Source organism: Hydractinia symbiolongicarpus, chromosome 7 (genome assembly GCF_029227915.1).
Source record: "Hydractinia symbiolongicarpus strain clone_291-10 chromosome 7, HSymV2.1, whole genome shotgun sequence".
In the NCBI taxonomy this organism is placed as follows: domain Eukaryota; kingdom Metazoa; phylum Cnidaria; class Hydrozoa; order Anthoathecata; family Hydractiniidae; genus Hydractinia; species Hydractinia symbiolongicarpus.
Genome location: NC_079881.1, coordinates 9,294,704 through 9,310,930, shown reverse-complemented (window position 1 = coordinate 9,310,930; position 16,227 = coordinate 9,294,704). Strand labels below are relative to the sequence as shown.

Here is a 16,227-nt window from a genome sequence, read left to right as displayed (position 1 = left end):
TTTACCAACGTCGTTTTTGTCTTCCACTGACCTGTGCTTATTAGATATGTCTGACGAATATATCGTATAAACAGCAAGAGACAACAGGTCCTGGGATCGGGGTTGCTGTTTTTTCAAAGCGATGCAAAAATCCACTGTGTTTTTGGATGACAAGGAACACGTACGGAACACGTGGCCATACATATCCCAAGATAGTAGAAGTGATAGTAACAACAAATGAGAGAATACCCTGTTGTTTTTTAGCACTGTGTGACACCTATTTTACGGCACTGGAGTTTCGTTGTTGAGTTGTTTTCTGCTATATTCTACTTTAAAATAATGAAACTAACAAGTTTCTGGCTCACTGAATCAACAAAAATTTCATTCATAATAGAGATAAAATATATAAATCAATATTGATTAGGATAGCAATATTCCAGACATAAATGCATAATTTGAATAATTTATGCTATATTATTCATATTTTTTTATGCGAGGCCATTAGTTCATTTTACTGCACGGTCAAGACTCGTGACAAACTGTAGCGCCGTTAAAAACAATGTAGGTTCGTGAACAAGGTTGAACTTTTATTTGATGATTGGCTAATTGTCGATCTGGTTCCAATAAAATAAACTCTTACGGATTTCATAAACGGGTCCTAAAAAAAGGTTAGAGGAGTATCCCGTCCCCGGGATACTCCTCTAACCTTTTTTTAGAATTACACTTTGTTCGGTAAATTACACGATAGGTCACGTGCATTTGTTTTGATTTCTTTTAAACTACTTTATTTAAAATTAACAAAATGGCTGTATTGTAAACAAAGAGTTAAAGAACAATGGAAGATCGTAAAGTCCATCACGCCTTGTTGGGTTTATTATTCACTGCTGCAAAAAGTAATTTATGCAACCCTGAGCAGATATATATTGTTATTTTATCGCTATTCTTGGCTTTTAATGGCTGACGACAACCTAGCGACTCAGGAGGTAGGGCGGACATTAAACAAAGAAGAAAATAAGGAGCCTGTAGTCCAAAATCCTACAATGGCAGATGATCGTTCGGGACTTTTGACGAGCATGGAGATGGCGGAAAAGAAGAAGAGCAACTCGATCAAAAGTTTATACTTTGAGGATGGTATTCGGCAGATTGATCATATGCTTGCCTACGAAATTGTTGCTGGAGATGATGAAAAAGAAGCTGCAAAGAAAGAGGAATATCGCCAAACATATATAAAAAATTTGCAGTCCAAAGGATTGGAAATAGAACATGCAGAAATCAGCAGTGGAGACCAGGTTTATTCATGTTAATATTCATATTATATCCAGGAATCACTTGCTTTTCTGATTGATGTCACCTTTCTTGCATAAAAAGGCAATTTAGCTAGCTAGCTTTCTACCCTTTTTAAAATTCAGTAGCATGTTAGCTATTTTCTCTATGTTTGGTATAGCTAAACAAGACAAGAGCTTTAAAAGTAAAAAGGGCCTTAGACAAAGGCCATTGTTTTTAGCTCACTATTTTTTCAGTGAATGCACTCTAGAGAGCCAGTAAGGGTTTGTAACGGTTCATTCACAAATACTTAAATACTTAATAATAACCCTAACAAATACTTTTTGGTTGCACCAGATGGCATGTAAAGGAGGCAACCCATACATTTATTCAAAATTGCTATCTAAAAATAGGGTTGGTTGGGTGACTCCAATACCAATACTTGTGACGTTCACCTTAATAACACAATTAGTAGTTATAATAAAGAGAGCACATTATTTTTTCTTCACAGTTTTAATAGGGCTATACATTTATGTACTCCAATATCCAGCTATTGATCTTGTATGAATAGCAAAGATCAAATCCAAAGGAAATCATAAATGTTGCACGAATCTACAATTTTTCCAATAGTATGATCTGATTTGAATAAAGTTTTCAATAATTCATAAATAAAATGATCTTTTGAATGATTTACTTTTCCTAAATGGTAAAATTAAGTTAGTCATGTTTGTAGGTCTGGCCACAAAAGTTTTTAGCATCATAGTATGAATGCATTCCTGTTACGAACTAAAGAATGTAAAAATCTTGCTAAAGAAAAGGAAGGTGGCAACTTCTTCAATGATGGTGTGCGTAGAATCGATGCCATTCTTGCATATGATGAAGATAAAGATAGTGAGGGCTGGTTAAGATCATATAGAGATGCATATATTAAAAATTTGCATAGATGGAGACTTCAGATTGAAATTGATGTTTTTGTAAGAGTATGTTCCTTGAAATTGATTTTTTATGGGTGCAGGAATTTTCTATATTGCCTTTTAGTTTTTTTGTTATTGTAACTTTTTTGTTTGCATAAGGGCAAGTAAATTTTCATTTCAATTCAAGATTATATATTATACAATTCCACAATATTTACATAAAATGTTTAAAAAACAGAATTGTGTAAATTTTATCCCAGCACTTGTTTAGTATATAGAATAGCATGTTAAAGTTTTTCTAAATTTCTTAAAATTTCTAAAAGCTCGACAAAAATATTTTTTAGACATTAGGTTGGACAGTAAAATTAGCACTGATGGTTTTAACCATATATAATATAAAAATATTTAAGAATTATATATGCAGCATTTACCATACTTTTGTTTTTGTTTTTGGCATGGAAGAGTTTATTTCTGGGGATTATTGGCATAGTTGAAATTGCTTTTATTTTTAAGTAGACCAATTTGACTCTTTTAGCAGAACATATATGAAATCAATCTCTTCCCCACAAATAGAGATTTAAGAATAGGGAATTACAGAATAAAACTTCCCCTTTTCCAACAACCCAAACACATCATGAGTGAGCCCTCTTGTTGCTTTAACTCTTTCTGAAATTGAGAGCCAATGACCCACAATATTTTTGACTTTGAGCATTTGTTTGTTGTACAAGTTTACCTGGTATATAGACCCAGGATTTTAATTTCAAACTCAAAAATATTCTGCTCTGTCTAACTATCCAAATTGACAGTATCATTATTGCAATTGTTTTTGTTTAGGGAAAAGAAGCCTATGGGACGTTTGACGAAAGTAAAAAGCAGGTATTTCTAGTACTATTGCTTCATTCTGAGCTTCTATTACCTGTTCCCAAATGGATTTGAATTAGGGTGTCAATTGGTCCACATTTTTACCATGGATTTTTTTTTTGCAGTGCATATAAAAATTTTCTCATTTCTTTACAATTAGTTTTTTATTGAAACTCAAAACCCCCTGTATAAAACTTTTAGAAAATATGAATTGATCAAAATATATGTGCAAACATAGCATGAATTATTATTAAAACCTCATAATTCGAAAAAACAATGAGGCAAAAACAATAGAACAATATATTCAATTTTTTACTAAGGCCCACAAAATAAGACATTTGATTTAAAAAACAAAACGTTTATATTATAATCATGCTAAATGTTGAAATTTTTTTTATTCATACAAACTTGTTTCTTTATACATTTATGAACCATTATTATTTATTTATATTGATTTAAGTAAAGCTTTTGCTGCTATATGTGTTAAGAATGACTTAAAATACATAACAAAAAAGAAATCTTTAAGAAAAAAAATTCTGAAACTAAAGAACTTTACATGTGAAAATACAGCATATGAATCATAGGCCATATATAAAATTTTTTATTGAGCAGCTCTTTCTCACCTCACCTCACCTAACTTAATATATAGTATCCTTATCAATTCCTGTAAACAATAAAAGAGGAAAATATAATTAATAACTTGCCTACCAAGCAAATTGTTATTAATTGATGTCTTTCTTAAAACATCAGGGGCAACAAGTTTAATGAAACTATTTATATATCATGTTTGTACTTACCTTAAGTTTAATCTTCGGAAACAGGATTTGTAAAGTTTCTTACATTTAAAAACGACTGCTTTCACATTACAATTTTTTGTAGAGGATAATTAGAATTATTTAAAAAAAATTGTAGTAATCATCTCCTTTACACATCCCTAAGTTTAAATAGTTCCTTTTATGGTTTTATTTCTTTTATAAAGGATGTTTTAAATGATTCTCAAAGTGAAAATCATGTTAAATTAAAAGGATCCAGAAGTATAAAATCATGTTGGGCTTAAAATTATTGAGCTTAAAAAGTTGATTAACAAGTCTTTTTAAATTTTTCAGAAAGCTCTTTTTTTTCAAGATATTCACATTTAAAGAATTTCAGATTTAATTATGCTGCATACATTATGATGTCATATTTAAGTAAAAGCAAATTTTGATATTTTCTGTCATCTGTTTAAATGTGAATAACTTGATAACGAAAAGAACTTTTCAAAAAATTTAAAAAGACTTGTTAACTAACTTTTTAAGTTCTATAATATAAGCCCGACATCATTTTATACCTCGGGTTCCTTTAAGCTTTGGCACTTAGAAGAAAGTTATAACTTTTATTGTTCTCAAAATATTCACATTTACCGATCTAGAGATTTTTTAAGTCTACTCAAGAAGGGTTAGAGGATTAGAACCGAAGGTCTAAATGATATGACATGACACAAGTAAACAATCACTATCCTAGCATTTTGTGTCCAGATGAACATGGGTGCGATCATCACCTAAGGTTGTTGTCTTTTGGGTAGATATTCCACAGATTACTTTAGCTCAAATAGAATTTAGCCTGGGAACAATAGGCAAGGTCTAGAAATAAGTGGCTAACCACTAAAAACTTAAATCACTACTTCTACTTTCAATAAGTTTAAATGTATATATATATACACAATAACATTTCTAAAATTACTGATGATAAAAAATATCAAAATTTGCAAATAAAATTATGAATTATGCCACATGTAAATCTAATTTTTTTTAATATTTTGAGATCTTATTTATTTTAATTTGAGACCTATTTGATTGTTAGAGTTAACTGTCATTAGCCTGTTGCAACTGACAGCTAACATATTAAGCTCATTTGTTAACCTGTGAAAAGTCCACAAAAATCATTAAAAAATATGTACGATTTGCTATTTCGGCATAAAAAGTTAAGCATTTTCAACAGGAAATCGACCTGATCTGATAGATGGACAACAGGTGTTAAGAGATTAGTTAGTAACTGTGGAAGTATCCATATCGGTACATATCCCTGGTATTACTATTTCTTATATCCTTACCATGAATTAGTAATTCAGCTACCATTTTGAACACGCAAATGCTATTATTATAGAGACTAGTCATTAGCCCGTTGAGAAATCGTCGGGTTCGCCCGTCCATTAAATTCACCTGTCGTAACAAAGTGGACAAAAATATATCGCATTTGGTATTTGTGCGCGTTATAAAAATTTCGTGATTCCGTTACGGGACGCGGCTCTCGCGGACACACAGACAAAATACGGCTATTATTAAAGAAACTAGTCATTAGCCTGTAAATCAATCCACGGGCTTGTCCATTTTACTTATTCCGTTCCTCAGATTTTTTCCTGGCATCCGTACCTCAGGCATCTATATAAGGCTACTGGTTGCTAAGGATGTGTTGATGTCAGCAATATCTAATGAAGGAGATAAACTATACTCTTTAACTCTAATAAGATATATTCAGATCTGTTTTTGATAAAAATGAGTTTTTTTAGGAAAGTGATGTTCGTTTTATTAAAGTCCACGCCCCATTTGAAGTGCTCTGTGACACCGCTGAAGATATGAAGATGAAAATGCCGATCGCCGAAAATGACATCTATATCAAAGAATGGTATGAGAAATTGGGTGGCGTGTACGACTTTTTTAAAAAGTTCGATCCTTTTGAAATTCGCGACCCAGCAACAAAGCCAGAACAGAAGTACTTTGTCACGCATTTCGATAAAGATAGATTACAAGAATACATTAACGGTGACAAACCAGATCAGTTTTTTTCAGTAGCTGAGCGTGGAAGATTAGTTTTTTACATCCTAGAGAAAACCAAATTTGGTCCAAAAGAGTTAGACTTGGGTGTATTCAACTTGCAACACAAAGGCGTCTTTATAGACGCTTACCCCCTTCACGATGGACAGGTGCGTGAGGATTCCAGCCTACCGCCAGTTAACGACAGACAGCGTCTACAAGCTGATTGGGCTACAATGAAAAGATTTTTTAAGTACCAACCGATACCAGCTATCAAGGATTATTTTGGGGAAAAGATTGCCCTCTATTTTGCATGGCTTGGTTTTTACACCATGTTTTTAGTCCCTGCTGCGATTGTTGGCTTCCTCTGTTTCCTCTACGGCGTAACTTCAGCTTGGGATTATGTACCGGTGAAAGAAATTTGCAACCCGTCAGACAAAAACGGCACACACTTGTTTTATATGTGCCCGTTATGTGACAAACTGTGTTCGTATTATCTACTGCAAACTCAAGGATGTATGTATAGTAAAATCACCCATTTTTTCGACAATGAAGCTACATTATTTTTTGCAGTGTTTATGTCGCTTTGGGCCACCATCTTTCTCGAGTTTTGGAAAAGAAAACAAGTCACATTGGCTTACGATTGGCACACGATGGATTTTGAAGAAGAAGAAGAAAGACCACGCCCGGAATATTTGGCATCTGTCACCAGATTGAAGGAGAACCCAGTCACACTTAAGATGGAACCATACATGCCTACTGGTCAAAGAATGACTCGACTATTTGGCGCGTTTGGTGTTGTTGTTTTCTTCATCATTCTTGTTTTGGCTGCCATTACTGGCGTAATAGTTTTCCGCGCTGCATTTTACGCCTTCTTGATTGGTCAAAGAAATCAGTTAATTCGTCAGCGATCAAAAATTGTCAACTCTGCATGTGCTGCTTGTATTAATTTAGTCGCTATCAATCTTCTCAAATTTATCTACCAAAGAATTGCTGTAAAAATTACAGACTGGGAAAATCCTCGAACGAAGACGGATTACGAGGACAGCTTTACAGTTAAAATGTTTTGGTTTCAATTCGTTAACACCTATTCGTCCATCTTCTATGTGGCGTTTTTTAAAGGTGAATATTTCACTGGTACTCCAGGGCAGTACAAACGATTCACCAATAAAAATTTCCGTTTCGATGGTTGCTCCGTGCAAGGTTGCTTTCTTGAGTTAACCGTGCAACTAATAATCATTATGGTTGGCCAACAAATCATCGGCAATATCATGGAAATTGTCATCCCGTAAGTTTCTAAACAGTGACGCATTTTCTGTTTTAAAACGTTCAAATGGAGATAGATTATATTATATCTTAACTGCATTGCTAATTTGCTTTCCTTTTCAGTTACTTAAAAAACAAATTCCGAGACTGGAAGAACCGCAAGACACAAGCTTACTCTGCTGCTGATGAACCACAGTGGGTGACAGATTTCGAATGTGAAATGCAAACGAAATTCTCGCTGTTCTGGCAGTATCTTGAAATAGGTAAACAAATTACGTGTAAATATTAACTTTTAATGCTGGAAGTAAACAGTTGAATGCTAATTTATTTATAATGTAAAAACTTATGGAATTGGAGCAAGTCTAGTAAAGTGGTCAGGCTGCGATGTGCATGAAGCCTGGTAATTTTATACAAAATTAGTATAGTGAATGATTTCTTAAATTTCCTTGTAAAATGTATACTCTTACTAGATCGTACTTTGTTGTACAACTACACGTCTTTGTTTATTGAAAACATTCTTTTTAAGTTCCGCCTGAATGTTTGTCAGCATCAAAGGAGTTTTGCAGTCAGTTCTGTACCTTCAAAATTTTTTTGTAGCATGATTCCTATTAATCTATCAGTTATTTTGTTTTTTAATTTATCAATATTTTGCGAGTTAGTAGTTGAAAGGACTTTTATCTCATCCTCAAGTCAAGAAACATTGATAATTTTTTTTTTTAGTTCTTCAATACGGTTTTGTTACGATGTTTGTGGCTGCGTTTCCGCTCGCTCCCTTTTTCGCCCTGGCTAACAATTTGGTCGAAATTCGTTTGGATGGTGTGAACTTCATTCACAACTTTAGAAGGCCTGCTGCCGAACGTGCTGAAGATATCGGTGCCTGGTACGGTATCCTAGCAACGCTGACCACAGTAAGACTTGTTTTTAATCGTGAATGGTATAACGTTATTTAATTAAAAATTCTACAAAAAATTGAAATCGCATAGGTGTTTTATATTTTTTATTAGGAACTCAAAATTTCGCTAAATTTCTTATTCTGGTACATTTTTCCTAGCTATGCAGCAATATCTTTAATTTAATGTAAATTCACCAACTTATCATTTTGAAGCAATAGATATTTTGACTTTCACGTTAACTTTAAAATAAAAAAATATGTCCCCCAAAACCTTTTTCCTTTTAGCTGTTACGTCATAAATTTATGAATTTTACTTAAAACAAATTTTCGTTTCGCTGATTTTGTGTGTTTTACGGAAGAAACTCTTACGGAAAATGAAAATGAGGTTAAATTACCGCGAAAATTTCTTCCCGCGCAACGTTTTCTCTCTAAAAATAGATTTTTACACTCTTCCCTCTTTTTGTCTTTGGTACACTCTCCTTCTTTCTTTTTTAGTTCTCCACCATCGTGAATGCTTTCGTACTTGCATTCACATCCGAATTGATACCTCGGCTGGCTTACAAATACTACTTCTCAGAAACAAACGATTTGCATGGCTTTACTAACTTCACCTTGTCTTACTTCAAAGTATCTGATTTTAAAAACGCATCTCGCCCTGATAATGCTACTTTAAATGGCTATCCAATACAAGACTATTGCAGGTAATTTTAATTATAACATCTATGGGGAAAAGCATGCGCAACAATGTTGGATACTGGATGAGGCTTCACCGGCACGTAACTGCGTTATAAAGCAGCCAGTTCCTCTTAATCTTCCGGTTGAAAACAATATTCAGTCAAGCAGACTACCCATAGTATGGTTCCGGATATGTACAGGCTAAACTTTAACCATATCTTCACTTTGTTTAGATACCCCGGGTTTCACGAAGATACTTCTCCGTACAGGAGAAGCAAGGACTACTGGATCATTCTTGCTGCGCGATTGTCTTTTATCATAGCATTCCAGGCTTTCGTGTTGGCTGTCACGTTTGTTGTGGCGTACCTCATTCCAGATGTGCCGAAAAGTGAGATTTTTTTATTCGCATCGTGTTTACGTAATTTTAACTGCATATTTTAGTTGTCATGTAACGCCCAGACTAAATAAGCAGTGCGTAGAATAAACGCCTGAACAAAAGCCTAGGAAATTTAATAAACGCCTGCTTGAAAAATCTCTTTGAATAAACGGCTGAGTGAAAAACTTGTGGAGATTCTAATAAACGTTCAAGTATCAACCTGGGAAATTGAATAGCCCACTTCCTTCAGTAAAACACTGGGTATGAAGTTTGTGAAAACTTTTACGATATGCGCCATGTTGATTCTGTATTGTTGTCAGTCGCAAATAAAGCTGTGTGCTGTGCTAGCATGTCTGGTATGTGTATGAACCTCGTTTAGCTTTTTCGCTTGCAGGGCTAGCTCTGTCTTGTAATCATATTTTTAAACGTCCACCGTAACTTTTTCTTGCAGCCTTGGAATTGAAAGTGAAGCGTGAAAATTTCATCGCATCAGAAGCAGAGAAAAACCACAAAGAGAAATCTGGAAAGCGAAAGCCAAGACCAGATGTGGAGAAAACTCACACGCATCGTGAACCGGACGATGGACCGGTTGACTCGGTTGGAGTTTAGAATGAGCGTTTTTAGCGGCACGATTTAATGTTTTTTGAGTTATTTCTTTTAAAAAATTTGTACGTGTTTTCGTGAATTAAGAATGTATATAAATTAATTTTTGTCTCTGAACTTTTTTTACACATTTTTAATGTTTTGCTACACCTTTCTTATTTGCTTTATTTATTTATCACTACTTTTATGTCAACTTCGTCTCCAGTGTCTGTAAACCTGCAAATATATTCGTTTGTCTCTGATATTCAAGGTTGTCCATCTTTTTTATATACACCGCAAATCGAGAATATGATTAACATTTTCGCACGCCTTGTTTCGAGAGTAAGACTCGGTATTTTTTTTATTCTTCAGTGACATAGTGTATTTTTCAGTGACATAGTGTATTCTTCTATTTTTGTTTGGCAATAAGCCCTCCTTCGTTGGGTATGTTTTTGTAGTGTTATAAATATGAGATTAGTTTAGTTGTGTTTGTCAGTTGTCATTTCAGCCTTTTCAATATTGATAGCTTCTTCGTCACGTTGTAAAACATTTATGAAGAAAATGGAATAGTTAACCACAAAAGTAAATTGAAGCGGCTGTTGCTGGGCAACTTTTATCATTTCCAGCATGTGCTTAGTGATAGATTAAATAAATGACTATTTTTGTACGAAATAAATTTTAAATGAGAGAAAATACTCACGGGAGAATATCAACAATACTTCGTTGTCTTCTTTTAGCCAGTGCTTGACAAAATCGTTCCCATGAACTGAACGGTCTAAACACTCCCTCCCTCCTCCGTTGTATTGTTTGGATGTGTCCAAAAATCACTCTGTGCTTCACACACACAGGGATCCAGGCCTGAGTGCCACACAAGCAGATCTAATCTTTGACCAATTTTTGTAAATATCACTGACTGGTTGTACCATTTTCTCGTCCCTCGGCACTCAGCTTTATTATACTAACTCCGTGCACATTGGTAATTTACGGGGAAAGATGAAAGCAGTGTCAGGGTGTGGTCAAGGGTGTGGTCAATTTTAAGCAAGGTTAAAAGAAATTAAAATTATCGTCCAATTCGAGAAATAATGCACTGTTGTTATGATTTAAGCGAAAATGACATAGGGGAACCATCCTCGTCCCTGCCTAGGGCCGCTAACGCTTACTTGATGGCCGGCAAAAACCCTGGGGACCAGGTTAAAGGGGAACGGCTGATTTTATAATTTAAATTCCATCAAAGAACACTGCAGCAACCTGTACATAGACAACAATGGTTTTAATTTGCTCTTTAAGCTTCTTTCTTGAAAAGTGACCAAATTTTGGCCGATCAAACTTTTTTACTCACTGTATTTTATGTCACCCAGCTTTTACACGATTTATGTTTTTTCATTTTGATCAATAAAGAGTGACTGCCCATTAGCTATACTCTCCCTCTGATAATATTCGAATTAGAAAGATACAGAAAAAAGCACAAAATCAAAAGAGGACCAAATTATAAACCAGTGGCGTAGGAAGGAAATTTATTTTTACGGGAAAGAGTGTGGGAGCTTAAAGTGAGTGCGAAAGGGTAAGACTTTAAAAATTGGCACAACGACATTGAACGCATTGAAATGAAATAAAATTGGGCGTAAACGAAAACCACGAAATTTTAGAACGTTAAATAAATATATATTTATTACGTTATAAACCAACACATTTGTTTACAATAAACATGTTTTAAAATAATAATAATAATAATAATAATAATAATAATAATAATAATAATAATAATAATAATAATAATAATAATAATAATAATAATAATAATAATAATAATAATAATAATAATAATAATAATAATAATAATAATAATAATAATAATAATAATAATAATAATAATAATAATAATAATAATAATAATAATAATAATAATAATAAGGATGTTCCTAATTTGATTTAGGATAGCCTGACATCTTTTTCGGATAGCCTGCCATCTTCATAGGATAGCCTGCCATCTCGTAGGATAGCCTGCCATCTCATAGGATAGCCTGCCATCCTCATAGGATAGCCTGCCATCTTCATAGGATAGCCTGCCATCCTTGTCGGCCGCCGTTAACATTTCCACTTGTGTTTAATAATGGTTGACAGTCTGGCAGACCATCTCTGTAAGAGGATGCTTGTTTAATAAGCTAAGCATAACCTATATGATTAGCTAGCTGTTGTGTTTTTTGTTTGTTTATACAGAATGTAATCGTTAATTTTAATATGTTACTGTGAAGTGGTTTACTGTAGTAGGCGGAGACTAAAGTTTTTCTAAACTAATAGCTGTAGCTAGCTAGCTGTAGTCCTAATTACGTGATTATCTAAACAAACATATTGAGTTGTTGTTATGGTACTATTAAATATATATATTAAAGTTATAAATACAAGACTTATTGCTATGGTTAGTTTGAGTGTGTAACTTCATAGGTGCCTGGTGTTGTGATAACTTGACACTTGTGTTAAAAAAGCAATATATAGCTAATGACCCTCCTGTCTGTAGCTAGCTAGCACAGCTCTGTGCTTTAAAGAAATTTAACTTTATTAAACAAGGTTAGCAATCTAAATAGCTATATAGTCGAAAGGTGTGCTGTGTGGCTTTAGCTAGCTGTTCTTTTTCATGACTGTGATCTGGAAAAATTAGAAAATTCTAACCACAATAAATATAATTACGATAATATGTTATTCAGGGCTTTGACTATCATGTGGGCACATGATAGTCATTGATCACATCATTTTGTTGAATAAATCACACTTATTTGTTCATTATTTAGTCATAATAAGATTTTTCGAAAGCTTGTCAAAACGCAGTTTGCGATGAAGTTCCAGATATATTTAAACTGAGCATAGGCAAAATATTCTTAATTTTTTTGAGCATTCTTCTTGTCAATTTTTTACTACATTCTTAAGTTATTTTACTTTAGGATAAAAGTTTCAACTCAGTAGTAATTTAAGTGATAAAATGTTTTACTTTGTCAAAACAATTTGTATACTGTGACAGTAAAACAGTAACAGAAACTTCGTAGATATTGTTAAAATATTATCATTTTGTGTCTGTTTATAAATTATGGGAAGTTTGTCCAGTAATTCTAGACCTTGATAAGCTTTGATTACGCATAATATAGGATTTGCTAGTACTATTTCTTCTACTGGTAGAAAAGCAGGGTGTTTTTTAAGGTTTTATTAGTAATTGTTTACGTTTGAAATTTTTTTGTCCTTTTACTTGGAAAAGTGAAAGGAGAAAGAAATATCTAAGAACATGTTTAACTTTCTTTGTTTGTCTTTTTGGACTAATTCTGTGAAGTATTACGTTCATGTGTTTAACCATGTTAATTTTTAATTGCAGGTTGTCCTTCTAAAAGCATTAGGTGCTTGAGTCTGTATAGTATTTACAATTGTACCAGCAGCAGCAAAATAATAAAGTTCTAGCAATTTAGATCAAAGTAAATAATGATTAAAATTGCTAGAATTTTCTTATTTCGAATTATTTTTTTAACATATTCTTGTAGTGCTTGTAAAAATATTATTCCAAATATTTGACAACTGTCTGGAACATTTTACCTAGATAATCTAACAAGAACTTACAAATACTTATAAAATGCTTATATATATATATTCTTAAAAAATGATTTATAACAAAAAGTGTTTATAAGTAATTTCTGAAATTCTTTATGCGTATCTTTCCTATTATTGCATGTGTAGCAGTGTTTCTTCACAATACTTGGGAGTATTACACGATCTATCTAATTTTTCAAATTTTCTCATCAACACTATTTATCTAAAAATAGGATGCATGCTTTCTTCTAATTAGCAAAAAGGTAGTTGTATATATCACACTAAGCAATGATTAAGAAAACTGACAATTTGAAAATTAAATTGCTAAATTGGATTGATTGTGTCCTTAATAGAGTCGTTTTTTGTGGGCAATTTTCTGTGAAAGCATGGTTAAAAAATTTTTTAAACCTCCTATATTTCTAAACACTTTCACTTTAGAGTTCATAATATTACCTGATGGGAAGCACTGAAATGAAAAAAGACAAGAATATGTGCAATCTGGGGATTATCGATATTTCAAGTATGGAGTAACTTTTTTTTCACTTACTGCACCTGTGTAAGAGTGCACACAAAATGCTTTGTGGAGTAGTTAAAAACAATAATCACCTTTCAATGTGATTTTTTAGCACATGTTTATGCATCCAGGTAAATGGTTGCACGTTAGTGTAAATTGAAGCTCTCTAATCACAGCACAAGTATACCAATGTAATTTATGTATTTATAGAAATGGAGTCTATTTTATAGGTCCAATGTATGTATAACGTATAAATATATTATAACATGTTAATTTAGTAAAACTCTTTTTATATGACACCATGAAACATACAAACTGCGTCACTGCATAGTGTTTAGTTTTGTCCCGATTTTGATAGATGATGTTATATTTTAGAAAAACTTAATGCTGTTTTACGAGAAAGTCATATCTGCAAAAGAAGAAGAAGAGAAGAAAGAAAAAACTCTTACAATGTATTTTATAGTTTATTGAACTTTTATCACTTTAAAGGAATGATTATGTATTTTCTTTATACCACACTCCCGATAGAACTTTTATTATTTGTTAAAAGCAGCGTCTGTATAATAAAAAATTACTAATATACAGACTATACACAAAATTTTACAGGCCTTGCGACACCATTAAAAAACAAGAAGATCTAAAATTAGTATTGGAATTGAAGCAATGTCAGCCTGGGACTAGTTTTTAATTATATTAGCAAAACAGTCAGGGTACGATTTTGCTGAGTTATAAAAGCAATGTGCAAAAACTTAGCAGGCTATCCGAATTTATTAGTGAGTTGAAAATGTTATCGGTCTGGGTACAAGTTTGTCGAGTTGTAAGATTAATATGCGAAAAGATGTCAGGCTATCCGAATTTATTACTTAAAATAGAATTCTCTCAGTTTGGGTACGAGTTTACTGAGATATACAAGCAATGTGCGAAAAAATGTCAGGCTATCCGTATTTATTACTAGGATTAAAATGTCGTCGGTCTGAGTACGAGTTTGTCGAGTTATAAGAGTAATATGCGATAAGATGTCAGGCTATCCGAATTTATTACTGAGTTGAAAATTTTATCGGTCTGGGTACGAGTTTGTCGAGTCATAAGAGCAATGCGCCAAAAGAGTTATTTAAAATAGAATTCTTTATGTCAGGGCACGAAAAGATGTTAGGCTATCCGACTTTATTACTAAGATTAACATGATATTGGTCTGGGTACGAGTTTGTGAAAAAATCAAGCAGGGCATCTGTATTTTTTCTAACATTCAGACGTCGGTACGAGCATGACTCTGGTACAGACCAGCTGAACAGGTCTGTATCAGGGTCGTGACCGTTTTACAACCCAAAACCCAGGGTTGTAATAATTATAAGATTTCTCTGCCTAACCCAAATTTTTCTTAAAAGGACGCCGTGTTCAGTAAGCATAAACCACGTGACGTCAAGAATAAACTACGATTTCTAGCGAGTGAAAAAAATGATGGCGAAACCAAAACAGTCTAAGAAACAGTACATTTTTCAGCTAGCTCGGTTTTAATGCTTTTTATTTTTGTGAATTTCAGTAGCTATATTTGAAGGTTTTTGTTTAAAACTTTAGTTAGTTAGACAGTTTATACGTTTTTAAAATTTCGGAAAATTGTTGTCATACTCTCACTTGTCTTAATAAATATTGTGCATTTGATTTGGTTAATTTTTACTTCTTGAGTAAAAAGGCACTTTTATTTATGTTTTTACAACGCAATGTAATGCAATTTTTTGGCGTGGCAAGGACGTGTAAACAGAGAATTTTGGGTTGCCTGACAAAAATGAAACTATGTTACTCGCTGACGCACACTAGATGTAGCAATGCGGAATTTCTTTTACTATGAAATAACTTCCTTGCACTTAACTGAAGCGGTCAACATGTATATAAAAGACAGACAAAAAATTCCATCAGTTAAAGCGTGGTGATTCATAACGCAATGATTGAGCTTACGGGGCTCTATTTCGTAAATATCAAAAATGAATAATTTGAGTACAAACAGAATTATTAAAGTTGTTATGAGATGCTTTTAGACCAAAGGAAAGAAATCAGTTTGAAAAATACTTTTGTATTAGCTATATTTTAGCTAAGTTTCAGAATTTAGACATTAAGGAAAGATGATAAGAATTTTCGAAAAAAATACAGGATTTTTATCGAGTAACAAAGATATAGTAGGTATATACAACTAATGTAACAAAACTATTTGTTTAATGCCAGTGTTTAATACTAAAAAACTTTCAGATCAACTAAGCTTGTCAGCATCTTTTTAGGTCAAATGGTGTTCCCGACATGGCACGAATATGTTTAATGCCTTTTATTAGAGACTACAATTCAATTCATGGTGACTATTTCTTTTCAGATCAAAGGCTGTGCTCACCAGGCTAAGGCTTTGCTCCCTATATTAATAACGGTCTGTCTGTCCACACGAAAACGTTGTGGTAAGAAACACCAAATGCGATATATTTTGAGGACGGCCGAACCGACTACTGACTAGTCTAGCCGTATTTTGTCTGTCTCTGCGACGAACCCCCGCTGAGTTAGATAGACGT

The 16,227-nt window shown here is 33.2% G+C and overlaps 1 protein-coding gene across 3 annotated transcripts; it reads left to right on the top strand.

The window, feature by feature from the left end:
• The first annotated feature begins 795 nt into the window (after positions 1–795).
• LOC130648767 (anoctamin-4-like) lies at positions 796–10,313 on the top strand. 3 transcript variants are annotated; one of them, XM_057454856.1, is made up of 8 exons: positions 796–1,268; positions 2,991–3,032; positions 5,563–7,094; positions 7,196–7,335; positions 7,793–7,980; positions 8,460–8,665; positions 8,873–9,027; positions 9,467–10,313. In XM_057454856.1, the coding sequence occupies exons 1-8, from the start codon at positions 933–935 to the stop codon at positions 9,622–9,624; spliced, it is 2,757 nt and encodes a 918-aa protein (XP_057310839.1). In that variant the 5' UTR covers positions 796–932; the 3' UTR covers positions 9,625–10,313. The 3 variants fall into 3 exon arrangements, with proteins under 3 accessions (XP_057310839.1, XP_057310842.1, XP_057310840.1); XM_057454859.1 differs by lacking the exon at positions 796–1,268 and adding an exon at positions 1,966–2,216; XM_057454857.1 differs by lacking the exon at positions 796–1,268 and adding an exon at positions 1,966–2,222.
• The last annotated feature ends 5,914 nt before the right edge of the window (positions 10,314–16,227 follow it).

Coding starts and splice junctions, on each gene's coding strand:
- LOC130648767 (XM_057454856.1), top strand. CDS start 933: ATGGCTGACGACAACCTAGCGACTCAGGAGGTAGGGCGGACATTAAAC. Junction 1,269..2,990: donor AAATCAGCAGTGGAGACCAG/GTTTATTCATGT, acceptor GTTTTTGTTTAG/GGAAAAGAAGCCTATGGGAC. Junction 7,336..7,792: donor CTGGCAGTATCTTGAAATAG/GTAAACAAATTA, acceptor TTTTTTTTTTAG/TTCTTCAATACGGTTTTGTT.